General features: G+C 37.8%; 2 protein-coding genes across 4 annotated transcripts in view; both read right to left on the minus strand.

Moving 5' to 3' along the window:
* Positions 1–15,967, minus strand: LOC130554972 (uncharacterized). The gene is made up of 29 exons (XM_057334915.1): positions 15,861–15,967; positions 15,543–15,760; positions 15,247–15,440; positions 14,145–14,363; positions 13,883–14,034; positions 13,416–13,493; positions 13,215–13,288; positions 13,039–13,120; positions 12,812–12,949; positions 12,335–12,482; positions 11,340–11,443; positions 11,100–11,246; positions 10,725–10,838; positions 9,786–9,914; positions 9,533–9,691; positions 8,389–8,550; positions 8,102–8,264; positions 7,723–7,904; positions 7,522–7,614; positions 6,513–6,714; positions 6,216–6,403; positions 6,014–6,111; positions 4,580–4,603; positions 3,768–3,952; positions 3,327–3,529; positions 3,075–3,237; positions 2,159–2,268; positions 1,411–1,527; positions 1–1,123 (listed from the first exon to the last, which is right to left on the minus strand). Exons 2-29 carry the CDS (start codon positions 15,746–15,748, stop codon positions 947–949), a joined length of 4,011 nt encoding a protein of 1,336 aa, XP_057190898.1. The 5' UTR covers positions 15,749–15,760; positions 15,861–15,967; the 3' UTR covers positions 1–946.
* The window catches only part of LOC130554971 (apolipophorins-like), a 16,575-nt gene continuing 5,092 nt past the window's right edge, over positions 15,883–27,365 (minus strand). Inside the window, exons 9-35 of one of the 3 annotated variants that reach the window (XM_057334912.1) lie at positions 26,836–26,936; positions 26,436–26,601; positions 26,160–26,345; positions 25,933–26,079; positions 25,149–25,293; positions 24,905–25,063; positions 24,680–24,798; positions 24,340–24,534; positions 24,117–24,272; positions 23,769–23,953; positions 23,503–23,685; positions 23,331–23,422; positions 23,074–23,237; positions 22,821–22,974; positions 22,211–22,290; positions 21,942–22,122; positions 21,661–21,816; positions 20,949–21,079; positions 20,673–20,831; positions 20,349–20,532; positions 19,965–20,176; positions 19,229–19,417; positions 18,973–19,115; positions 18,731–18,890; positions 18,474–18,557; positions 18,180–18,317; positions 15,883–15,977 (exon numbers count right to left, since the gene is read on the minus strand). In XM_057334912.1, coding sequence (XP_057190895.1) covers positions 18,192–18,317; positions 18,474–18,557; positions 18,731–18,890; positions 18,973–19,115; positions 19,229–19,417; positions 19,965–20,176; positions 20,349–20,532; positions 20,673–20,831; positions 20,949–21,079; positions 21,661–21,816; positions 21,942–22,122; positions 22,211–22,290; positions 22,821–22,974; positions 23,074–23,237; positions 23,331–23,422; positions 23,503–23,685; positions 23,769–23,953; positions 24,117–24,272; positions 24,340–24,534; positions 24,680–24,798; positions 24,905–25,063; positions 25,149–25,293; positions 25,933–26,079; positions 26,160–26,345; positions 26,436–26,601; positions 26,836–26,936 — 3,957 coding nt within the window. In that variant the 3' untranslated portion in view covers positions 15,883–15,977; positions 18,180–18,191. Of the gene's footprint in view, positions 15,978–18,179; positions 18,318–18,473; positions 18,558–18,730; positions 18,891–18,972; positions 19,116–19,228; positions 19,418–19,964; positions 20,177–20,348; positions 20,533–20,672; positions 20,832–20,948; positions 21,080–21,660; positions 21,817–21,941; positions 22,123–22,210; positions 22,291–22,820; positions 22,975–23,073; positions 23,238–23,330; positions 23,423–23,502; positions 23,686–23,768; positions 23,954–24,116; positions 24,273–24,339; positions 24,535–24,679; positions 24,799–24,904; positions 25,064–25,148; positions 25,294–25,932; positions 26,080–26,159; positions 26,346–26,435; positions 26,602–26,835; positions 26,940–27,365 lie in introns of all 3 variants that reach the window. The other 2 variants (XM_057334911.1, XM_057334913.1) reach the window with 2 other exon arrangements.

Consider the following 27,365-nt stretch of genomic DNA (forward strand, 5'->3'; position numbering starts at 1 on the left):
TAGTGCAAATTTAATAAATTTAATTATTTAATACAAAATTTACATTTAATACAAAAATTATTTGTTTAAATTATTTTTAAAAAATCAATTATTGTATAATGACAGGACTAATACACAGATTCCTCATAAATAAGCCTCCTCATAAAGAACTCTTACCGAGATCTGCACAAAACGTACATACAGTAGATTTAGTGATTTGGCAGGCCTCTGATCTTAAATGGCCCTGCCATTAGCACTCGGTACAGGAAATTTTCAGCCATTCTTCAAATCAAGTTAAATCCAAGTTAAAGCACTACATGAAACACAAGCCAAACGCCTCCCACATGTCTCACTTACACAGAACTCAGAAGATTGTTTAATATCTGGTGATCTACAGCCGAAACTTTTATTAATGACTCAAGGAAAATGGAGTTAATGCACACTTATTGACTCACAAAGGAAAATTTAAAGTATTATGTTATCATATGCTGATGTTTTAGATCCATTTTGAAATGCACATCCGCAACATAATATTATAACATCTAAACTGTTGAATGACATGATTTGGTCACTAACACACATCTATGTAGAATATACAGTACATGGAATATACATGAAAACAATTTTGTTTTAGTTTATCACTTAAAAAAGTTATATTACTTAATTTGGAAATACATGTAAAAAATATGCCGTTTAGATGAAAACTAGAAATTGTGTTAAAACAATAACAGGAGCTGTAATCACAAATCAATAAGGGGTTTTCCCCATTTAGTCTCCACCAATAATTGGTTACATAATAAAACAGTAAAATAATAACAGGCTTTGTACATTTCGTATATAATATGTGAAACGGGTCAGCTTACATCCCATCAATAGAATCAGCATCAGTGCAACTAATTCATTCCGCTGTTATGTAACATCTTATTAGTTATCTTTTATAGATGCCATATTTGCACCGTGTAATATGTTAGATTTGTGCATGCAGGCCGCATTGAACAGGCAGCTCCAGGGGAACATAGTATCTGTGACACAGAGAGATAAAAGCATAGGCCAGCGTACAAGAGGCTGGTTTAGAAACATCTGCACGTCCGACACGTTCGCACTCGGATCTTTCACACGCCATCATGAACTGCTCAGGATCCACCTATGAGTAGAAATGGAAAATCAAAGAGCAGCCATCAACGTGATGTGAAGGTGTCAACAGATTGACACATGAGCACGTACGGAGACAGAATTCTTCATTTGAAATTGATTTCACTCTTGTTTACTATTTCTCTCGTGCTTTTGTTGATTTCCTCTCATGCCCCCAGGACTCTGTGTCTTTTGATGAATCTAATCACAGGGGTCTTTTTATTCTTGTAATTACTAACTTGTAATAGATAGCACGTAAACCTTGGTGAAAGCCGTGCTGTTGGGTGCGAGAGTAATTACCACTCTGAAACAGGGACTCAGAGGTGAACTGGTGGAAAGGAACAGAGATTTGCATGACGGGGAGTCCGTGGTGCCATTTTCACAGAATCCTGATGTGCTGACGCACTTGGAATCCACCTACAGGAGTCATAAAGTTATATTAAATCCAAAGAGATATAGGTTACAAGCACAGATGGATATGCACATTTTCCTGCAGACCTTTTAAAGGCAGTTCATCCAAGAATGTTATAATAATTTTCTTACCAGTTCTATGAGTTTCTATGAAAATGTGTGAAGATTTGAGAGCTGACCAGTGAATAACTACAATTAAAACGTTTGTGTGGCTTCAGTATAACAGTAGTGCATGATGGAGTACTTTGGTATTACACTTTTGGGATTTTTGCTGAATATTCTTAAAGGGATAGTTCCACCAAAAATTAAAATTCTGTATGGCGGTACACATTGACATCTATTGTATGCACAAAACCAATGCAAGTCAATGGGTACCGCCATTGTTCGGTTATCAACATTCTTCAAAATATCTTCTTTTGTGTTGTGCAGAAGAAAGAAAGTCATACAGGTTTGAAATGACAAGAGGGTGAGTAATGATAACAGAATTGTCTTTTTGGGATGAGCTGTCCCTTTAACTCATCATTACTGATCAAAGCAATACTTTGCTTTCTTTTCAATTTGTTTTATTTATTAATTTTATATGATCAATCAAAAAACTGAAAAACATAAACAGGTGTGAATTCCTCTCTCTCTCTACCTGCCAGCTGTGAGTAAACTGAGTCACGCTGTGTGTGTGGGAGCCATCTGGCAGAGGAAGCTCATTAACCGCCTCATTATCATTTGTTCCTAAAAGACCCGCGGATACACCTGAAAAACAAAGGTACGGTTAAAGTTGATTACACATGCTTCCTACCAATTCATACTAGAAAGAAAGATTTGATGTGTCTTTAAGTGCAAAATTCAGTTCTTTAGAGTTACAGTACATTAACATTTACAATGGAGCGTGTTAAGTGACCTTTGTCCCATATGTATTTTGCTCATTCACTTTTTTATACACATGCCAAAATAAAACCTATATTAGGAGTTCGGAGCCTTGAACCAAACCAACCAACTCCAACAAGGGGAACATAATATTACGATTTGATTAAAAAAATAGAAAACGGTACAAGGACACTGATCACTGAACTTGAAAATAGTTCATAATAGTAATATGCTTTTACAATTTTCTCAAAAATTTCTCTCCCTCTTGCATACTTTTAGAACTCATGAGACATCTTTTTTAAAGTAATAAACCATTTATGTCATAATTTATATGAGTTTTGACACATTGAAGCTCTTTTTGGCATAATTCCTGTCTTAGTAGGGAGATCACTGATTGGTAGATTTTGTGTAAAACCTAATTAGTCTAAAACATACCAACATAGTTAAAATCACTTTTTTTGTTGAAAAAACAGCATTCACTTTAAAAGCATTCACTTGTCTTCCACTTGTATGTTATTGCTTAAAATCAATGCAGAAAATGAAAGACATTTGTATTTTCAGAACCCTACTGTTACACTCTTGTTCAAAGGAATTCCTGTAACTAGCAATTTCTCAAAATCTCAAAAACTTAAATAGTAATACTTGAACTACCTAACTAGAATTTAGGAAGCAAACAAAGCTAATGATCTTACCATGAAGCCATGCATCTATAATTAAACTGCAGACATCCATATGAGGGTCACATGATACCCGTACTCCTTTCTCATTGGACACCTCAATCAAGTTCATATCCTTTCTGATAGTCACTTCACTGTTTGTGTATGGTGTGTGCGTTACGTAGCAATTAACCTCCACCTAAAAAAGGTTAAAAAAAACTTCTTAGTCAAATTTACAGTAAGCCATAAACTGTCTTTTCCAGTGATGTGTGTTCAAATATCATGCACCTCTCCATTAGGGTGAACTGCAATTGTTGTGTTTTGCATCTGCATCATGAGCGAGCGACGTCGGAACCTGTCAGACTTGAGCAGAACGCTGAAGGTGTTCTCTACGACATCAGCTGCCAGAATGACATCACAGGAAGCAGGGACTTTTAACAAGTGGCCATCGAATGACACCAAATATTCATCCGCCACTAGAAATGCCTGATCTGGGCAGAGGAATAAAAGCACAGATGTGAGGAAATCTCATTTCAGTCTCCATAAATCCAAATATTAACTCAATAACTAGTCTACAAACATGCATTTGGCATAAGGGCCTGAGAGCCAGGGCACCAGAGCAGGGTTAATGGTAAATATGGGAAGGGTAAGGGTTAAAACAGAGCTCGGATTTAGCTGGCCAATCATCTGAAACTCTGATACTTGAAATACTTCATACTTGATACTCACGGTTGACAGGACTGTCCATGATCCTTCTCTTTAGCCGGTAGAGCTCTGCAGTGGCACTCAAAGAGTTTAAGGCTAGAAGTGGCTTCAGGACAAACTCCTCCAGAAGAACCTCAGTCACACCTGCCTCTTTCATCTTCAGCCAGGGGCCGACAGGGAGCGGCACTCTGAAAATTACCTCACCCTCACTGGACCAACACACAAAGTTTGTGACACTTCTGAAACTATTTTTTGTTCATTTTTAAAGGGATAGTTCACCCTAAAATGAAAATTCTTTCATAATTTACTCACCACTTTCTTTGTCATTTCGAAATTGTATGACTTTCTTTCTTTCGCAAAACACGAAAGTAGATATTTTGAAGAATGTTGTTAACCGGCAGGTCCGGCACCCATTCACTTGGTTTTGTGTCCATACAATAGAAGTGAATGGGTGCCGGCGCTGTTCGGTTACCAACTTTCTCCAAAATATCTTCTTTTGTGTTCTGCGGAAGAAAAAGTCCTACAGGTTTGAAATGACAAAGTAAATGGCGAGAAATGAGGTCAGAATTTTTATATTTGGGTCAACTATCCCTTTAATAATAAAAGTACAAACTGCAGATTTAATAAAAATGTTATAAACATCCCAAAATAACTTTTTGTAAAGAAAGGAAATGCTCCAAGCTGCAAACACAGGCACATTTAGAAATGCTTATGGAACAGCCCAAACATATGAAGACATGAGCTGTCATGTTTACAATGGATATAAATGACGAGTATGTCATTAAATGTCTTTTTGATGAACAATGCTTTTACAGTTTATGAAGCATATAAGTTACCTGTCACAAAGTCTTGGCAGAGTCCTTGAAGAATTAAAGCGTGCAGTGAAAATACCCAAATGAACAGTGTTTATCTGCAGGTTTGTTGTGTCAATACATTTGCTATCATCTGTTAGTAAGTCAAAAAACAATCGGCACACAATTGTTAAGGTCAGACTGAAATGATCAGGGTTCTTGTTATGGTCAAATTAAATCTAAAATGTAAATTCTATTTGTGCAAGGAACCATAACCAAGAATTTAATAAACAATAAATACATTTATGATTAATAGACACTATTAAAAGACCTTAATACCTCATCCAAGTGCTTTCAATAGATGGTCAATCAAATGGTGAAGGTTATTTTGTCCAACAAAATGAAACACTTTCTATAGTTGGTTTACTTGAAAATACGGTCACGTGGAATAGAGTTTAGATTACAAACAGATGGCCAGACAATCTGTTGTTGAATTTTGTTACAAGTGAAAATTCATTGGTCCCCCAATGATTGAAGCAATCCAGACTTTAAGGCATCAAAATCACCCCACATCATTATTTTGACACCATGCCTCACAGTTGGGGATGAGGGTTTGGTGTTGGTATGCATTTCGTTTCCAGCAAAACATCACGCTGCATGAATCAATTTAACAAACGGATAAATTTGGTCTCATGGCCACAGGACATTGTTTCAGTAGTGTGGTTCAACATTCAGGTGGTGTTTAGCATACTAAAGTGTTTTTCACATTTTTTATTAGAAACAGCAAAATACTCAAATGATCTAACCTACACTTGTTTTTGTTATCACTGACCATTTGTTCAAATACGTATACTTCATTTTAGATAATATATATTTATATCATATTCATGGAAATTGCCAACAACATTTATTTTTTCAATGACAAATCTGCTGACTGAGTAAAACAAATGAAACTGAAGGAATCTGTCTGTAATCCTTTCCAGTCTCGCTCTGAAATCCTTCTAAAATCTCTTTTGATTGGCCCGTCACAGTGAATTTTTCACTGAATTGTCTGAATTGAATCACTGAATTGAATTGTGTCGCTTGTGAAATAAGAATATCTTTATTTATTAGAATGACTTAGATTAGGATCAGATTACATTTCAAGAAGCCATGGAGAAATCCTAAAAATGTCAACCCATGTTAATATTATTAGTAATCCAGGTCAACATTTTCTCACAAGAACCAGGAGTGTATAATAGAACAGTCTCTTATATTCTGAGTGGGAAAGACAACTCTATAAACAAAGAACTCATCGTTTTCTTTTAAATCAACGTGATAACATCAAACACGTTCGCAGCTTCTGAGACTCCAGATATTAAACTTGATGTACACATGTACAAGTATATTAATAACAACTGTCCTATAAATGTATATTTAACATCACGCATCACGATTTAAATATCCCACAATGAGAGACATTTCAGAGCTATTGCCTACCTTTCAGAGAACTTGTACATGAGTGAAAGATGTCTTCTGAGTCCAACCAGCAAAGCAGCCACTCTGGCCTCCATCCATTGAAAAGTCTGCTGGCTCACCTGGAGAACATTGACATTACTTCAAGACAAGTACAAACTGTACTTGATCTTTGTCGAGAATGTACTTAAGACTGCTAAAAAACAGACAAATGTATCTGTCTTGCCATATCCAAAGTGATGATCGCTATCTGCAGAGCGGTCAGCGACGGCGTCTTCAGGTGATGATCGTGAAGCATTGAAGGCAGAAGTTCGGTCAGGTCTCTGGTCCACAGCTCCACTCCTTGCTGCCAAACGGTGTCCAAACGCTCCCCCGTCACATCATGATACGCTCCGGCTAGAGTGGCCAAAGGTCCTGGGAGAAATTAAACCTGGATTAATGTTTTTTTAATTTACTGACAGGCATCTACTACCTGAGATCACCAGAAGTTAAGAGTTAAGTATGAGCTGTACAGAGAACTTACTCCTGAGTTCAAGTTGGATCTGTTGAGACATTTCACTGAGGTGTCGAAGTGTGTGTGGCATACTGTGTGTGAGAGTGTGCCGGAGCGGGCTGGAGGTCCAGGTGTTCCACAGAGCTCCTGTTCTGAGCAAGAGGGTCTCAGTTTGTTGGGTAAGAGACAGTGGGCCTTCACTCAGCTCCTGTAGCAACATGCTGTCCCCTGCCTGTATGTAAGGGATAAATAGCATTAGCGTTAATATTAAAGGTATACGGTTTTAGACTTATATCACAGATCAAAATCATGTATGATATTTATTGAGTTTTATAGATTATAGATTAGAGCTTCATAGGTTCAGAAGATTTCTGAAGCCTGCACTACCAGTCAAATTTTTGAATGATTTTTGTTCTCATGATCTTCTTTTTAAAACGTACTTAAAGTGATAGTTCAGCCAAAAATGAAAATTCTGTCATCATCCTCTTGTCATTTCAAACCTGTATGACTTTCTTCTGCAAAAAAATAAACAAAAAAAGATATTTTGAAGGATGTTGGTAACCGAACAACGGCAGTACCCATTCACTTCTATTGTATAGACACAACACCATTGCAGGTCATTGGGTACCGCCGTGGTTCTATATCCAACATCCTTCAAAATATCTTTTGTGTTCTGCAGAAGAACGGAAGTCATACAGGTTTAAAATCACAAGAGAGCGAGTAAATGATGACAGAATTTTCATTTTTGGGTGAACTATCCCTTTAAAGATATCCCAGAAATGTTTAGCCCAGAGTTACACTCTGCTAGAGTAAAAGGTCAGTAGAGATCTAATGGAAGCCATTATTTCAGCCTGCAGTACATTAACAAAGATAAACCCCATTTTAAAATGAAACATCACCCAAAAATGAAAGTAGATCCTGATTTACTCATCCTCATGCCATTTGAAACCCATATAACTTTATTTCTTGATTATAACATACTCACCCTTCGACTCCTTGCGCATATTTCAAACATAGTTTAATATGAACTATAACAAACCTGTCTTCTGAATGCTAACAGAAGATGGTGAAGTCTCTGAACCCTGTCCAAAAGTTTACTCCTTATGCCGGATCCCAGCTGCTGGAGCCGTGCCTGTGAAGATACGATATCGAGCCAGACCTGAAAAACTATGTTTAATAGGGTATGTGCCACATTTACGGTTCTTGTGCGGGTTACATAACAATTCCTTTCCGTTCTCACCTCAGTGGCCCACAAGCATTCCCCGCATCCCTTAGATTGAAACAGCAGACTCTGATTGGCTGCTCCTACAGAGATGAGAGCGAGGGTCTCCTTCTCAATGCCACGCCCTCCTCTCTGAGTCTCCAGGGTAAACCAATGATGACCCTCCATGCAGAGAGCCACTTTGATATCATCAGATGTTTCTGATGGAAAGCAGAAATCCACACATACAAATACTTTACATATATTCATAACACTCAAAAAAGAATATAACCAATTTACAACAACGATAGTACCAACCAATAGTATACACTTTTTAAATAAGTTATGATACAAATGGTAAAAAACTACTTCAGCAGGTCAAATAATTCATGTTGTAGTCATAAAGTAGCATCATCACCATTGTCGTATCCAGCAGCAACTTGTAGGCAGCGTTTCCCCAGAGCCATCCGCAGCCACAGCATCTCACTGCGGTCTAGCCTCGCCTGAACCTGCATCCCAACATTCCTGCCTGAAAATACAGAACTGCACGCCAGCTCCACACTCCAGTTTCCTACCTGCCACTGAAACACACATACTTCAAATAAGTACCAACCTTCTAACTTAAGCATTCAAGATTTTGTTTCTTTTCTATTCAAGAGCATTCATAACTTCACTCATGTTCAACAGGAGACACGTTCATAATACCTCGGTGAGCAGTGAGTAGTTGAACTGTTGACTGCTGCTGATATTTCTGAGGGACAGTGTGAAGATGTTGTGTTGAGGGTGTCCAGACACAGACAGACGAGTGTGAGTGTATAACATCTCCTTGCCCAAGTTCACTCTGTGAGATCCAGACCAGATTAAAGCCTGTCAGAGACAAAGACAATGTTACTGTCAATTAATTTAAAGGGATAGTTCAGCCAAAAATGAAAAGTTCTTGTCATTTCAAACCTGTATGACTATCGTTCTTCTGCAGAACACAAAAGAAGATATTTTGAAGAATGTTGGAAACTGAACAACGGTGGTACCCATTCACTTGCATTGGTTTTGTGTCCTTACAATAGTAGTGAATGGGTACCGTCGTTGTTCGGAAGAAAGAAAGTCATTCAGGTTTAAAATGACATGAGGGTAAGTAAATGATGATAGAATATTCACTTTTGGATGAAATAATCACTTTAATATTACTACAAAACTAAACAAAGGCCATTTGCTCAATAGGTACAAGCTACTCTTAAAGTGATGGTTCACCCCAAAAGAAAACTTCTGTCATCATTTATTCCTTTCTAGAACACAAATGAAGATATTTTGAAGAATGTTGTTAACTGTCCACCATTCACTTGCATTGGCTTTGTAAATAGTAATGAATGGGGGCAGTGCTGTTCGGTTACCAACTTTCATCAAAATATCTTCTTTTGTGTTCTGTGGAAGGAAGAAAGTCATAAAGGTCTGAAATGACGAGTAAATGATGACAGAATTTAAGTTTTTTGGTGAACTATCCCTTTAATTCAGTCAAACTACTCTCCAGAAGCAACGTGGTTTAGCTACACTAAAAAATGTTTACAAAAGCAGTTAACCACACTAAAGCTATTCAAGAGGGAATTGACTGTAAATGAATATATAATTCATATAAATATCCGATTATATGACTATAGTATAAAAACAGTATTTATCTGGCACTAAAACAATACGATTATCAATCAAGATGACGGCATCACATGTAATATTTCTGAGTAATAGACATTCACTCTGAACATTGAAACTAAATAAATATACCACAGGGAGTATCAGGAATCAAAGTTACGCAAGTGTTATTGTAATTTAATTGAACAAAAAGACGACGTGATCTCACAGGCTGTGATGGACATAGCCCTAGCTGAACATGGTGCTCCAGGTGGTCCCTCAGGTTGGTGTGTATCTGGGTCAGAAGACTGTGAGACGGGCAGGGAGATGGAGAGACATTCTGAGCCCCCATCTCCACAAGAAGTGTGTGCATTCCTTTGACCCCTCCCTTGAAATACACATACAACAAGAGCAAAACATTTGAGATTGTAACAGCTTAAAGTAATGTAACAAAAATGAGTTTAAATCTCTTTTTAACATGCCTGGTATTTCATGCTTTGTGTGATTCTCTTGTCCTTCCATTTGAGTTCTGTGTTTTGGGAGTAGGCCTTTCCCTCCTGAGCAACAGCGAAGCATCCCTCCATCTCCACTAGAGAGAGCACTGACTCTAACTAATACAATACAAAGCAATATAGTTAAATTATTCCAACAAACTCTATTGCAGGAATATAATAAGATGCCGTGTAAACAATAGTTTAATGTTGTATAGAATTAAACAGATAACTGTGTGTGTGTGTTCATGTTTTTATATCCCGGTGGGGACCTAAACCTGAATGCACACCAACACATGGGGACTCGTGTCACCGTGGGGACCAAAATTGAGGTCCCCATAGGCAAAAAAGCTTATAAATCTTATAAATTGTACAGAACAATATTAAAAAAAATCTAAAAATGCAAAAAGTTTCCTATGATCTTTAGGTTTAGGGGATAGAATATACAGTTTGTACAGTATAAAAAACATTACACCTATGGACTGTCCCCACGGAGATAATAAACCAGACATATGTGTGTGTGTGTGTGTGTGTGTGTGTGCGTGTGTGTGTGTGTGTGCGTGTGTGCGTGTGCGTGTGTGTGTGTTCATGTTTGTATATCCCGGTGGGGACCTAAACCTGAATACACACCAACACATGGGGACTCGTGTCACCGTGGGGACCAAAATTGAGGTCCCCAGGGGCAAAAAAGCTAATAAATTGTACAGAACAATATTTTTTACAAATCTAAAAATGCAAAAAGTGTTCTATGATCTTTAGGTTTAGGGATAGGGTTAGAGATAGGGGATAGAATATACAGTTTGTACAGTATAAAAACATTACGCCTATGGACTGTCCCCACGGGGATAGTCAACCAAAGCCTGTGTGTGTGTGCGTGCGTGTGTGCGTGTGTGTGTGTGCGTGTGTGCGTGTACAACATGAAAAATGTACCTGGCCTGGAGAGAAAAGAACACAAGCCTGACCCCGGCTGGAGTCATCATGCCACTGCTTGCTCACTGTTACAGAAACATTTACAGGCTTTCCTTGATCCAAAGAAACACGGACCTGTACAGGAACACAACATTTATTCACATGAGTGTATTACAGATATATGCAAAGTGAATAAGTTAGCAGGGCATTAGAGAATAAAGCATTTAAAAGTAGCCTACAGAGAATTTAAAGGTGTGAGAGACGGACTATTTGTCAATGAAAAGAGTATTTGACAGCATAAAAATATCCAGGTTTTTAATAATGTGAAAGTATAATAATATTGAGTTAAAATCATGAAAGAGTGTTTGAGATTATCTGAGAGCAGAAACTGTGCACCTTGTTGTTGCGGCTATATCCGTGGGCTGGTCCATGTGACATAGCGTGTATGTGAAAGTGAGACAGTGTTGAGGTAAAAGCTTGTTTGTGCTGTAATGAGGTCTCACTCTCTCTGCTCACCAAAGTCCATGAGCATCCAGCTTTGACCTGAAAACACAAGACACAGTGAGTGGCCTCATATATGTGAGATTGTGCACAATAACACATACCCAAACTATAGCAGATGCCAAAAACACTCACCTGCTCATGGCTTCCAAACAGAGTCCAGTCAATACTGAGATCTCCTAGTTTTTTCTGTGCTTTATTTTCTACTCTTAGATCCAAACCCCAACCCTGAGCTTTTCCTAGAATTAGACATTTTAGCATTTGAAATGTCAGAAAGCAGGGGTCATAGAAATACAAGGCAATGTCAGTCATTTATTTATAACAGTTAATATGTTATATGTTAAAGTAGTTCAACCAAACATGAAAATGATGCCATTATTACCCTCTTGTTATTTCAAACCTGTATGACTTTTTTTCTTCCGCACGACACCAAATATATTTTGGGGACATTCTACCAGAAACGTACATTTACCGTGACAGGGCGTGACACTTTAGCTCGTCCTCCTCAAAAAAACAAGCTTAAAATTATACAATTCAATGACAGAACTCACCCTTGATCAGTGTCAGCTTCACCTCAGTCAAATGATGTCAAACCAAAGATGTATTGCACACATTTTATGTTGAGTTTTATGTAAACGTGACAGGACTGACCAAAAACATGGGGACATATGTAAAATAGTATTTATTTGTAAAATTTATGTATAATTTCATGTTTTTTATCAATTGATATGAACTTAAACTTTGATTGAGTTTTTTTCTAAATAACATTTTTTTAGCATAACAAAACTATGAAAGGACAGGGACAGGATTTGTGATTTTCAAAAGTGTTTTTAATAAAGAAAAATATATCTGAGAACCTAATGAATGACATTCCTTTACTGTAACAGTTCAAGGACAGATAATATATGTTTCTGTAGAATGTCCCTTTGAAGAAAGTTGGTAACCGAACAACGACGGTACCTATTCAATTGCATTGCTTTTGTTGCCATACAATAGAAGTGAATGGGTACCGCTGAATTTTGAAGAAAGTAAGTCATACAGTTTTGGGTGAAAAAATAATTACCTATCACTTTAATGTGTTTCAATTTGTCCACATTTTGTTGTTTAAATGTGCACAGGTCACATATCACCTGTCATTTTAGGATGATGTAACTGTGTGACATCTGAGGGGTCGGTGGGTGTCGACTGATTCTCCCACTGCACTCTGTGTGTGAGAATGTAAGACCACCCCTTTCCACCAAAGAGGGTCCTTACTGTCATAGTTTTAGGCAATGATAGCTAAGTGGTAAAAATAACAAATATTAACAGGAGTATTAAATAACAGAATGTAACATACTGACATGCAGTTACGTACTATTGAATAAGAAAATGACAAATATTAAAACATATTTAAGGGTATGCAAAACCAAATCTGAATTTTAAAAATATTTATTGTTTTTTATAAGGATTCCTGAACACCCTTTTAAATATGACTTTGGTGGTAAATCAGACAGTCTTGCACTTAACTCACTCCCATTGGTTCAGTCAATGTTGGTGTGTTTAACTAAATGAAAAGTACACTTGACGTACTTTACCTTTAATATTATGTCCTAAGTATTATGTATTACCTGTGGTATTGAGTGATTGAACACCAGCACTTGCTTAAAGCCAGATTTTGTGCTCGTGAGCTCTCCTTCAAAAGTCAAAGCAGTCTCTCCAACCAGAAGTTCTGCTGTACCCTTAACTGAAGAAAGTGAATGCCTCAACTGTATGGGAACAAAGTGCATAAAAGTAAAACAATTACTTTTCATGCTAAAGATGCTATGATAAGAATATTGAACTGATTTTGTCATACCTGCGATTGCGAGTGAAACTCAAATGGTAGGTACGGCTTAAAAGCAGATACGTTGTTGGACACGTTGATCAATAGCCCGATGCTAAAATGAAGAGCATTTTTCATGCATTACAGTAGCACATCACCTATGGATCACTATATTGTACTAATATTTGCTTTAGATAAAAATACTGTACTTTGAGGTATTATGATGACCTTGAAAATCAAATGAGAAACTCTCGGATTTCGAAAGAGCGATTCTAATTCCAACCTACAAAAAACAATGCGCCTTTAATCACATGTTGCAAGTACAGCACACAATCACTTTCTTCTTCAGAATGATTATTGCATCATTCAAAAAAAGGACAGATCCTCAATATTCTCACTTCCATACGTACTTTCAGAGAGCGTCCACGGTCCAGTCCAGAACAGACCCCCGGCAGGTGGTCCGCGTCAATCCCCTCTGTGCACTTCACCTGTAAAAACAAGCCTCCGTGTCTTCAGTTTGCTTTGCTCGTAGGAGAGGAGTGTGGAATCAGAGGCATTTCCCTCTAACAACACGAGAACTGACCCAAAGTGTTGAAAGGGTTTCTGGGGCAACCATATGGATAGTAACGCATGCTAAACCAACACAAGTGTTTATTGCTGCATGTTTGAATACGGCAGGCACCTCATGGTGTGTTTTAAAAATAAACAGAGACAAGCTGAATGATGTCACGACCATTGCATTTTGTAATGAACTATTAATTTAAGAACATTTTAACTTTCAGAAATGAATTTTATGGAGAAAAAAAGAATACACATAAGAATATAAATATATTAATATTTTTGCATTTTCCAAATTACTCTACTATGGGTCCCTGACCTGAGAACGTCCTGTAGTTTCTGTGTTATGCGAACGTCGCTCCAGTGTGGCTCTTATGCCCCGGACCCCTGTGTGCTGCTTCTCTTCGGCACACATCCTGCTTTCGTTCCAGTTCACATACACATCTGCACTGCTGTTAAATGGAAGCCCGTCTTCAATACAGAGAGAGAGAGAGAGAGAGAGAGAGAGAGAGAGAGAGAGAGAGAGAGAGAAATACTGAACACCGGTATATATCCATAGCTTATAATGCTTCTGAACATACCTGCAGAGGGTTGCCAAGGGAACATGTGCGAAGGTCGGGTGTGCAGACTCTTGCACCCGTGCTGTGTAAAACTACTGATGTTCACACATAGTGACTTGTCCATAGAAAGTGCACACAGCAAATATTCATTCCCACTCAGATCCTCTCTGGACTTCCTCTTATCCTGATGTGTCAGATCTAACCCGTATACAGAATCATCTATAACTAGTGTGAGCTCTCCTACAACACAGACACACACACACACACACACACACACGCACGCACGCACGCACACACACACACACACACGCACACACACACACACAGGGAACAAGACAGTTTCAAAGATTAATATGTACATATCAAGATGCTGTCTGTCAAGTTTGTTTGTTGCCATGGTTGCTAGCTGGGATGCTTTATTGTTGTATCCCAAATTAGCAAAGAATGATCCAGAAAGATCACATTTATGGCCAACAGTGCTTTATCTGGATACCAGACATTTTTATTTTTGTTTAATTCTCGTTTCTGTGGACATGCATGCGATGTGGATATCTTGCTGGAGCGTCTCGGTTGTTATGGTAACGTGCATGGAGAGAAATGACACAGGTCAACAACTTAATCAAATATTGGATAATTGTTTTCGTCACCAAACCCATTCGTATGGCTTTATGACACTTGAAATGTGCAGCATGAGATGCCTGGAGATATAATATCACACTTTAGTGTCCATTTGAAGCTTGAGAAAATTGACACAATCCACTCCTATATCACAAGAAAATGCCTAAACTTATTTTTATGTTTTGGTTCTGAATATCAAAGCCATTGGAGGTTTGAATGACACAAAATAAATAATGACAAAAAAATGATTTCGGGGTGAATTATTCCTTTAAGATGTTTAAAATAAAAACTTTGCCAATAACCTTTAAAAATGTGTCCAAGTGGACCTAAGAACTGGTGCTGAGAGTAAAGGGTTGCCAAATACTCACTTTGTGTTTTTGGTTTACTGCTCTTTGATATTTGTAAAGTTTAAATTAGAGACTTTATACACACACACAGTACTGCATATATTTCTGAAATGAGTCTTTACAGCAAACCTTTGTACAGACATTTAGAATGTATTTACCTTCGGTTTGACTGCCAGAAGTGGTTAGTACTCCAACCAAGCTGCTTATGTTGGGTAGAGCAGTGAGAGTTGAGATTGAATTGACAAGATCCCCTGAAATGGACATTCGTAACCCTGGATCATGCTCTAGAGATCCACTCAAGTGAGCACTCAATGCCCCTTCATTCTTTTCTACTGTACACTGCAAGAACACACTAGAAAGAGAACAAGGTGAAAGATGATTAGAAAGAGAAATATAAAGTGGCACAGGAAATAACATCCTACTGTAAGAAAACTACAATCAGCATATACTGTACCTTTTAGAAGAAGAGTTTGCCGTTAAATGAATACGACTATCAGAAGTAACCTCAGGAAATAAAGTCTGATGAAATCCAGCATGAATATACATTGCATTAACTCCATCTGGCACAGTGTTTTCTAGAGTAAAGAACAGTGTAGCATTTTTTTCATCTTCATTCAAGCTTATAGTACTGCTGATGTTTCCAGTAGTTGACACTGTCATTGCTGCATGTGCCTAGAATTACACAAACAAAATGAAAAAAAAAAACAATAATCTTTGTCCAAAAAACAATATGCAAAGAATAACTTGCAAAAGGACGTTTGAGAGTATTTACATGACAATCCTTGTCATCAATGGTTGCTTTCACATCAGAATGATACTCAAACTCGCTGGTCTTCTTGTGGCTCCTGTGAGCCTTAACATCCAGGCTGACAGAGGTTGGGTAATTTGGCTGGAAAATGTTAAAATTCAATTCAATTTATTTATATACAATGTGCATTGTTCCAAAGCCGCTTTACAGGAGAAAATAAGAAAAACTGAAAAACACAAAAAAAGGTAAAACACAGCACAGTGCAAGTGTTTATAGAACAAGAAAGATTATTCTAGTAAATAATATCTAATAAATGCAGTCCCCCGGTGGTTTGTTTAGCATATTATGCATTAAGTGAATGCTTGGCTGAAAAGATGTATCTTTAATCTAGATTTAAATTGGGAGAGTGTCTCTGACCCTCGAATAGTATCGGGAACGCTATTCCAGAGTTTAGGTGGATTTAGCTATTCTAGGTGTTATCAAAAGTCTGGAGTCTTGAGATCTTTGAGAGCGTGATGGGTTGTAGTGTGGTAGACATAAAAGACATGGTTTCAGGGCAAGACAACTAAAAACAGGTTTACCAAAGAAATCTAGCTGGTTAAGCTAGCTAAGATGTCAAGTAGGGTAACCAATACACTAATACTAGTGATGCACGATATTGGATTTTTGCCGATATCCGATACGCCGATAATTTCCACCTCAATAAACCAATAGCCGATGCCGATACCGATATATGCTGTGTATCCACCGGGCGTTTAGCTGCGTATCCGCTGCGTGTCCGCTTTGGCCGCCTGAATTTGGTTAAAGGCCTACTCTCCGTGACTGCTATAAAACAAAGGCAAGCAGTAATTATTATTAGTGTTAAGGCTGTAGGTTAACTTTTTTTGCACATAGCACTGGTGCTAGAAAGGTTTAAAGTTTGGTAGCACAGGCCAAACTGTAGGAGTATAAATCGTTTGTTGTCATCATTTAAAAAAAAATATGCAATTGCAGTTCATCATGAATAGTCAGGTAACTGACATAAGATATTAATGTTACATACAGATGAATAAATTAGGGCCGTATCATTTTTAGATTTCCTAAATTTATTTGAATATTTCTCAGTTGTGTATCTTTCCTTTTTAACTATACAATAGTGGTATATTTGTCCACATAAATTACTGTAGTATACTATAGTAAACTGCAGTAAAATTCTTAGATACTTTTTTGAACTTTACTATAGTATACAGTGTTTATCAATTCACTACAAGGGCACTACAATTTTCAATAGCAAATACTATAGTACACCACAGTATTTTTTGTCTGAGTGTTCAATTTAACGGGACTTTTATTTTGAAGGGTCTTTGGGAAGACGCATGTTTGCAGATAGCTTCACTCAAACAGTAAAACGCTCGTAAAATAAACTCTCAGAGCAACTCTGACTGGAGATGAAGTTCATGTGTTCATATCCTCATACAGTGCAGACGCAGATAAATCCTCGACCATCACTCGTGTTGTTTGTTAAACTGTGCACTTAATTCACTCAGACACGCAGAACAGCCAGATGACATTTAAATAACAGGATTCCGCGTCCGCATGTAGTTACATAGTGCGATGCGCCATTGATTATTGTCACACACAACAAGCACCACCACGACAAACGCACTACACACAAACACACAGCTCTGTCTAATGCACATATTCTTATTATTCTACATATATGTCGCACTGTTGTTATTTTCTTTCAAGTTACTTGTCCAGTCGGGCAAGTAAAGTTATTTCTCACTTGCCCATACAAAACATTCACTTGTCCCGGACAAGCGTTAATGTCGAGCCCTGCTTTTCACATTTTAAAATGATGATAAACGAAATAATTTTAAAACATTTGGAAAATGAATTTGGTGAATATTAATTAAAGAAGCAACAAGATCATAGGTGTCTTAGAAATGGAGACTACAAAACGGCAGTGAGTATGCAGAGACGAAAGTCACAGGGCGGCGCGTTGCATATTATGCACGCTTGAGCTCAAGTTCAAAGTCTACTCCCGATGGACGATGGGCAGGATTCAACTTTATTTTTACTCTGTGTTTTAGTTAAAAACGTTCATCAATAAATAGGCAGTGCGCGGCTGACGGGCGCAGAGATGGATTTCTTTGCGCACTCAGTTAATGTAAGAATGTGCTGCTTTTACAAGCATGATTTAATTACAGCTTCCTATCTGCGAGGCATATCGGCGTTATTTTCTTTGTCGGGCCGATAATTAATTTATAAGCCATTATCTGCCGATAATATCGTGCATCCCTAACCAATACAATACATTGCATTGAAGTAAATGGTCATAGAATGTACAAGCCTTTGCTTTACCTTTAGTAGCTGCTAGAGGTTGACTTTAATTGTAATACATTGCTGAGATGCTGAAGTTATGTCAAGATGAACTTGACCAAGAACCGAAAGCACTTCCTCCTTTCCAGTCCACAACTGCCACATAATATCACGCACAGTCTTCACAGAGAGGGTTAACAAAGTTTCAAGAACATTTCTTCAATAAAGTACTAATATCACAGAAGCATGACTACATTACACTCATTTTACACTCAACAAAAAAGTTTCTGGTCAGCTATAATGAGACGTACAGTATATAATATCTTGGCCTGTTACCTGGTTGTTTTGGACAGTGACACAGATTTTTGAATCTTGAGGGATTCTGTCAGTGCTGAAAGACTGGACTAAAGAGGAGCACACCTAACAAAAAAACCCACAATATATTACTTTTATACATTAATATTAGAATCACTTAACAGTGCACGTTACTTCTAAAGTGTATAGTAAAGACGAAAAGTTAAGACACAATAATACTAATATAGATGTTTATGGGCAGCACTAATTATTACGCATTGCAGTGTGTCTGAACTCACATATGGATGCTGAGGCTGGTAACCAAGAGTAAGCACATGAATGGCCTTTTTGTTTCCATTGACAAGAACCTTTGATTCTAAAGTGTACATTTTTTGAAACAGAGCAATTGTAAATGTCTCCTGGAGCATTAAACTCTGAGGAATAAACTTGAACGGCTGTCTGTAGAATGAAACAAAACATTCAACACACATGACACAATACTGCAAATGAGTTATAAATTGAATTTTCACATTTAAATGACCTGAAGTGTAGCCTCCATCGTTTCTGATAAATCCTCCTGTCCTTTCTCATCTCCTCTGTGGCACCCTCCATATGAAACTCCACATAAGGGGTTTTAAGATCCGACAGGGTCATTGTCGTCATTAAAACTCTCTTCTTCAATTTCTGAAAGAAAGAGCCAAATGATTCGATCAAATCCAGTCAAAGCTTTTATGCACATAAAGTACACATTTAGCTATATTCTGGACAAAGCAGATTTGCTGAGTGTCATTTATTACCTTATCAAGTGTACTAAGAACTGCAGAAATGTTAAAGTCTTGCTTGCCACAACCTCCACTTATTTCCAGTGTCTTATCATGCTTGGCATTGCCTAGAGAGATCTCTCCATGTAGGATTGGTGTCCAAGCTGTGCCGATTGAGTATGAACCCTTAACCCCACGCTTGCCAAGCAAACACCAGCCACCAAGCTAAACAACATAAAACAACTGAAAGGTTAATAGATTAGCAGGAAGAAATCCATGAATCTATCCTTGCTCCAGGGAAGACTGTCTGTGTGAACTGTAATAAAGGATCAGCCTAACTGAACTTCTATTAAAGTGACAGGTCACCCATAAATTAAAATTCTGTCATCATTTACTCACCCTCTTGTCATTTCAAACCTGTTTGACTTTCTTTATTCAGCAGAACACAAAAGAAGATATTCTGTTGTTAACTGGCCCCCATTCACTTGCATTGGTTTTGTCCAATAGAAGTGAATGGGGGCCAGTGCTGTTCGGTTACTAACTTTCTTCAAAATATCTTCTTTTGTGTTCTGCAGAAGAAAGAAAGTCATACAGGTTTGAAATGACAAGAGGGTGAGTAAATGAAAACAGAATTTTCATTTTTTTGGTGAACTATCACTTGAAATGACCTTTAACCAAAACTTATATTTGTACATCCTTGGGAACGTGTAAGCTTAACAAATATACACACAACTATACGAGGAGTGAGATGTGGAATGAATGATACACGCACCTTGATATAGCTGAGAGTGGGAGTGAAAAGGTGCAGCTGGCCCTGCCTCTCTTTACCCCTATCCTTATAGAAGCCCACCAGTGTAACAGTTGGGATGTTCACCAGTTTCCGGGTGTTGATCTCAGAATTGAAATGCGAGATGCCACGCTGGGGCTGAGTCAGTTTTTGGGTTGCGTACACATAGAGCCAGGGTGTGTCCATGTTGAATGAACCTGTGGGGACACAGTGAAGGTCAAATACAATTTCACATAAATGAGAAAATTCATATAAATTACATTGAGTGACAATTTCTGTAATTGTTTAAATAGGCTCTTTTCCATGAAATCCGTAATGCCGTGATAAACTGTTTCTGGTGACAATCAAGAAAATGTATTAATTATGCACCTTCCCAGTTTTGAAGTGAGGCTTTTGCTGACAAATTCTTCCAGTGCAGTCCGGCTACCAGAGGCATTTGATTGTTGTAATTGATTTTAAGATGGGTGCTACTCTCAGATTTCGGTCTCTTAAAATGAGAGTGCAGTAGCTGTGTTCTGAAATTCAGTCCCCTGTCTAGAAGACGCAAGCTGAGCTGGAAGAACAAGACATTGTGGTTATTTTTGTCCTGTTATTTTTGGGAACATTCATCTATTCATTTGTTTATGGTCAAGATACAAAACCATGAACAACATGTGACACAATTTAGATTAAATCTAGACTCAAAAGTTGAACCTCAACAGCATAACTGGTGAGGGCAGGTCCAGACTGGTTTCTAAGCGACTGGTTTAAGAGGATCCTGTGTTTGTTACTGCTCTGGTTCCATTGCTTCCCATAACTTATATCAAGTGAGGAATGGACATGGATTGGACTCCGTTCATGTCTGAGCTGAATCTATCGATCGAAACAATCCACTGATCAGCTTGTTAACATCTTATTTATCACAGACTCGAACAGCATGCGTGTGCCTGTGACCACCAAACTTTTCAAACTGTGACAGAAGACTATTACCTTGTGGTTTAGGTTGAAAAAGTGAGAACAGTAGAGTTCATGTGCTGCTGTTATACGGTAGGTCTGGACGGCGTCAGACTCACTATGTAAATTCTGAGTCATGTGACACTCTTGCATGTGTTGTGGATCCTCTGAAAAACGTAAACATGAATGAAGAATCTCTTGTACCCTAGTGTCATTCCAAACCTGTATGACTTTCTTTCTTGTGCAGAAAACAAAATATATTTTGAAGAACGTTGGTAACCAAACAACACTGGCCCCCATTGACTTCCATTGTATGGAAGCGTAACCACGCTCGACCTGATTTTGCCAAGTGGTTGATGTCCTCAGAGCAACATATTTTGTTGACCTAAGGACAACATTTTTATAAATAAAACCTAGACCCACAGCAAACCCCAACCCTAACCATAACTTACCCCTAAAACCAGAGGGAAATGATAAGTGAAAAACAATGGTCTAGAAGCACCTAATCCTGGTTGTAGGATTAAACTTAAAATAAACTGTAAATTTATTTCTGAAATCTGATTGATTGATTTAAATGTTGTCCCAGGGTCAACATGATGTTATCCTAAGGACATCAACCACTTGGCAAAATCAGGATAGCCCCGTAACCACAGAGACATTTATCAAAATATCTTCTTTTGTGTTCCACAGAAGAAAGAGTCGCATACAGGTTGTATAGAGCATTATGCTATTAGTGGAAATCTCTTACCTTGTACACCACACTTCAGTCTCAAAGCAGAGCTCCATTCTGTGCCCTTTTGCTTTAGTAGCCCAAGAGCCCTTATGCTCACTACGCTAGGCAAATGAAAACCTGCATCTACAGAATAGTGTCTTTGGCCATCTTCCAAACCTCTCTCCAGCTGCACTGTGAACGAAAGCACATCACAGAAACTTCAAATATGGACTAACATTCACATCACTGTGAATTATATGTTTAAAAGTAGAAGTTAAGTAATAGTAAACATAACAGCAATATCAGCAAATACATGCCTGAGAGTGATGCATCCTTATTGAAAACATTTTTAAGCAGTGCCTGTACTGTGATCTTTCTGCTGCGAGCGTGTGTGGTGTTGACAGACAGGGTTATTGGATGACCATCTGCCACTACTTTGGCATCTAGATGAAAGTGGGCTCGGGTCTCCGAAGCAGAATTCACCGTCTCCATTAGGCCCTTGAATTCAATGGTGAATGATTTCTTAAGATGATAACACAGCAGCTTTTAGTTGCAATAAGGAATGCTGCAAGCTAATCTCACTTACTTTGATAAAATAATGGTGGATGTTGTCTATCAGTAGTTCGATTCTACCGGAATGTTGGTTGTTTAATTGTTCAAGCTGTCCTATTTCAAAATATGAGGAAATATGAACAGAAACAATTTCTAGATAAGCATTTTGTATTAACATTTTACAAATTAAAGTTGTTAAAATTAAAATTGTGTCCAACATTTTAAATGTACTTTTAAAAGGTTACTATCATCATTTTATAATTCTGTGGTACAAATAATAATTGTATAATTCATGTTATTAATAATAAAAACATATTTCATGTTTGTAATAATAATAATTTTACACTCTTAAAAAGGATGCTTCACAATGTAGAAGAACCATTTTGGCTGAATGGTATCATAAAGAACCCTTGAAAGGGGTTCTTTAGATTTAAAAAAAATATATTTAGATTTTTAGATTTAATAAATGTTCTTATAAGAACCTTTGAGTAAATGGTACCTTGAGTAACCAAAAATGGTTCTTCTATGGTATCACTGTGAAGAAGCACTGGTAGCATCTTTTGACATTTTTTTATTAAATTTATAATTGATGTTCTTGAAATCCAAATAAAACAAATATATTTGATTTTAAGTGCTTTTGAAACCTTGAATGAGAATGGTTTTTAGGGGATGGGTTATTTTCAGAATCATCTTCTTTGGATTAAAATTCAGGTCCAGGGAAACATCTCTGGGGAAAGTGGATTGTGGCGTGCCAAGAAAGAGAAGCAAAGTGGCTTCTTGGGGCATCCAGGAATTCCTCTGACAAAGCACAGAAAGATCATTTTGACCCAAAAAAATCTTAATAAAATGCAAAAATCTTACATATCTTGACATCATAATTGATAAAACTGCATCTACCTGAGGTACAAAAGTATAGGCCGCCTCCATGAGATACTGCTTGAGACTTTTGTCCAATTTTTGTAGTCTCAGACTAAAAAGAACAGGTCCCAGAAGTGGGAAGCCTCTCGGTGTCAAGGGATAGGTGAGATCAGAGCACAACTGCCATCCAATCATCTTAGACACTGCAAAATGACCGTACAAATACATTTTTTATTATACGTTTTTATACCATAATGTCAAATGTCACTGAAAGATAGCCTTTTTATTAAACCCACATGCTTTAGGAGTACATGTGTTCTTCTCTTTGAGATTTCTCATGGCTGTGAGCTCCTCTCTAGTGTCCCCGCTCACATGAAACATCCTGGAGCTGTTCGAAAAAGAAGCTCAAACTATTTTAAAGTCAAGAAAAACAACTGTACATACTTGAAATAACAGTAAACACTATACCTGAAGGTAAAAATATCGATGACATCTTCTGGAGTGTTGAGGGCCACCTTTACGCTCTGGCCATGGTGCACATATACACCTCCATCTAAGCTGGTGGAGGTTTTAAATTGAGTGACCCACTCTGACCCCACACGACCAAATGCTCCATCCACTCCCGCTCTCACAGAGATGGCAACGAATGCACTGCGTCAAAAGACAAACATGACTTGACATCATGACTTCAACCTGACAGCACATTTGCATTCATAAAGCTTCACCACACACACTTTGGTTTGACATAACCAGCCGTTGAGAAATGTGACCAGTTCTTGTAGTTTGCAGTGCCTTTAAGTCTCATTGTGAAGACTGTGGACATGTTGAGGCTCAGCTTCATGGGTAGACCGGAGAGGGACGGTAAAACCAGTTCTTCTGCCATCACTATTGGCCTTTGACTGATTTTAATCTCTTGACCCTGACAAATTGGAGATAAAACCACTGGATAAGATATAAATATACTTTCAAACATAAGGAAGACACATACAAATTTTTACTTTTATGCATGACAAAGTCTAACAAGATTACAAGAAAATTTGTCATTTCGCTATCTTTGAAAGGGAGCAATAAAATGTTTAAACCTTTAACAACTTCACAACAAGTCCAGCTGTGTTGAGTGACAATTTTCTCTGAAATGCGTGGAGGTCATCACATGTCAAAAAGCTGACATCACTGCCAAACATCTTCACATTAATCCAGCATCTGAACGCTTTGTCTCTTTTCCTCTGCCCTGTGAACTTAAACAAAAAATAAAAGTAGAACCATAAAACAGACACCAAACCACCATTCGCATCTCAATCTCACCTTAGACCTAATGGAATCTAAAACTGATGATTGACAGCCTTTTCTGGAGATGTCCACCCGCTCCTCATCACTGTTCATTTCCATCTGCTCATACGCCATAGAGTCTTTAGGTCTGGAGTTATCAGCTGATGCTAGAGGATGTTCCTCAAACATGTTCTTCAGAATCAGCTCGAGGTTTTCCATTCTAAAACTGATCTAAAAAATAAAATAAATAGGCCATTATGACCCATTTTATAGTGTTTGCACCGTATGGAGCTTTCCAGACATAAGCTATATAAACTTTGATTGTACGGCAAAAACTTTTGGGCCAAATGTAATCAAAATGTCCTTCTCTTTTCACCTCCAAAAGATTGAATGCTCTGCCCAGGATGTGAACTGTCAGATTCGCCATAGCATAACGTGGAAGAAAAGATTCAGGGGAGAAAACTACGGCTCCCTCCATGTTTGCAGCTGCCACTCCTAAAATACAGACACCGAAGACCAAAACTAGACACTGGAAACCATATATTGAAAAACAGAAAACTGTCATTTGATAGAGAAGTTACCTGTGATTGAAAATGATTACCTGTATCCACTGTGTAGTCCATGTGTGAGGAATATTTCCACGGCTCGGCTTCAAAGTCTTTACTAATGATGTCATCTGGCAGTGACTCCATCAGATCTTTCTTCAGGGGGTCTTCTGTCTTCTGGATATTAAACAGGTGACTCCAAATAAACGACCCAACTGAAAGGATTTCAGAATGTCAAAATGTTTCTCATTTTATAACTGATGCTGATAGGTTTGGCTCATTTTGTTCAATAACTCAAACCTTGACTGGACTTATCGATGCTTAAAGTTGTCTTTACAATTCTGAAGATGTCCTGGTTTGGGCAGTGCATTAGTTGCTGGTATGCTGCAATTCTGACCTCCACATTTTCATCTTGTCTCTGAAATGCCCAAGCAAGGACTTTCCTCTGGTAAAAGACACAAAAATGTAAACAGTTGTAGGTCACATGGCATGATGTGTTCCTTGATTCCAACAATAAATGCTGTATAAGCAGGTGAAAAAGCAAAGAAAAGGAAAATTACAAATTCAGTAAATTTGTAAATGTATGAGAAATCATCAGAGACACAGTTAATACTTAAAGGGACAGTTCACCCCCAAAAAATCTGTCATCATTTACTCATACTTGAGTTGTTCCAACTCTATAAATGTATTTGTTCTGATGAACACAGAGAAAGATATTTGGAAGAATGCTTGGTAGTAATGATTACAACAATGGTAGTCAAAAGTTCCCCAGAACTGTTTGCTGTCCTACATTCTTCAAAATATCTTTTTTTGTGTTCAACAGAACAAAGAAATTTAGAAAGCAATTTTTCCTACTATGGTAGTCAATGGTGGCCAAGAACTGTTTAGTTACAAGCATTCTTCCAAACATCTTTCTCTATGTTCATCAGAATCTGGAACAACTTGAGGGTGAGTAAATGAAGACAGAATTTCCATTTTTGGGTGTGCTATCCCTTTAAATGAAAAAAACAAGAACCTATAGGAAACTGATATGAAGCATCCAGTATTAAACTCTTCTTATACTGTATAGTTCGGTAAAACTGACATTCATATGGCATGGTATTCTCCTGAACGCTCGTATAGCAGCCAGCCGAAGCTCCAACAACACAGTATGATCTTGTACACAGCGGCTCAGTGATGGAATGAGATCTGCCATGCCTGCGTTCTCCACAGCTTTCAACACATGTAGCAACTGTTTGAGAGAAAGCACAGAACAACTCAGCCTACATGCAATTTCAGAACACCTCTACCATCTTCTACCATTCTTCTCACCTCTGTGATCTCTGACTGGTCATCCACTACACATCCTCCCTCAAGTCTTTGCTTCAGAACATGGACAAACTGTTGGACTTCTGTAATCTCATTGCAAGGGGTCTGATTTCGTTGACACAGTCTGTGGACCAGCGAAGAGACAACCAGCAGTGCTTTTGGACCAATAATAGGAAACTGCAGCAGGGCCTGTTGGAGAATATGGTGCAAATGAACATGTAAAACAGATCACACTGTGTGTTTTAGAGTTCAGTGTTAATATGTAACTTAAACACGTACACTGGTGTGGTTAATCATAGATGATGTGGGGTAGGGAGCAAAGGTGATAGTATTGAGGAGAGCCAAGGTTTGCTCCTGGTCAACTTCTTTGTTCAGTATGAGGTCTGTAGTGAATAGGATGCAAGCCTCACTTCCACACGCTGACAGTGTTTCTAACAGGGGCTGCCTGGCGTAACAACAAAATACACAAAATAGTTTGTTTGGGAATAATTATAACATGCTATGTTATGTATAACATTATATGCAGACAAATGAGGATGCCAAGGGACCACCACTGGTACACTTACAGTTCTTTTTTGACAAAGTAATAAGATACATACCATCGCTTAGCAAAATAGGCCGAGAAAGAGTCAACCATTTAGCCATGTAAAATTCTTATTAGAATTGTTAATGGACAAACCAGTCATCTCGACATTTGAAGGAGGCCTCATTCCACAATTCTCTCAACTGCTGGGACGACAAGGTCCTCAGCTGAACCATTAGACCCAAGAGGAGCTCTGACTGCTGAGAGAAGAAGATACAAGAATAAATACAGCCGTGGAAAAAATTAAGAGACCATTTCAAAATTATTTTCAGTTTTAATGAATGTACTATTTATAGGTATGTGTTTGGGTCAAATGATCATTTTTGTTTTGTTCTGTGAACTACTAAAAAATGTCTTTAAAATTTCTAATAAAAATATTGTTTCTATTTGGATTTATTAATTAAAATAAAAACTGGAGAAACAAAAAGATTCTGTATTTTCTTTCAACTGTAAAGAAAACAAGCTCATATTCACTTTTAAGCGACACAACAGTATTTGTACATGTACTTAGGAAAAGTTAAGAAAAATGTATTTTTTATGCGATAACCTCAATTTTATAACAGTTTTCATGTGGCTTGTCATGCTGTCAGTCTTTCACATTGCTGTTGGATGATTTTATGTCATTC

Source organism: Triplophysa rosa, linkage group LG5 (assembly GCF_024868665.1).
Source record: "Triplophysa rosa linkage group LG5, Trosa_1v2, whole genome shotgun sequence".
Classification (NCBI taxonomy): Eukaryota; Metazoa; Chordata; class Actinopteri; order Cypriniformes; family Nemacheilidae; genus Triplophysa; species Triplophysa rosa.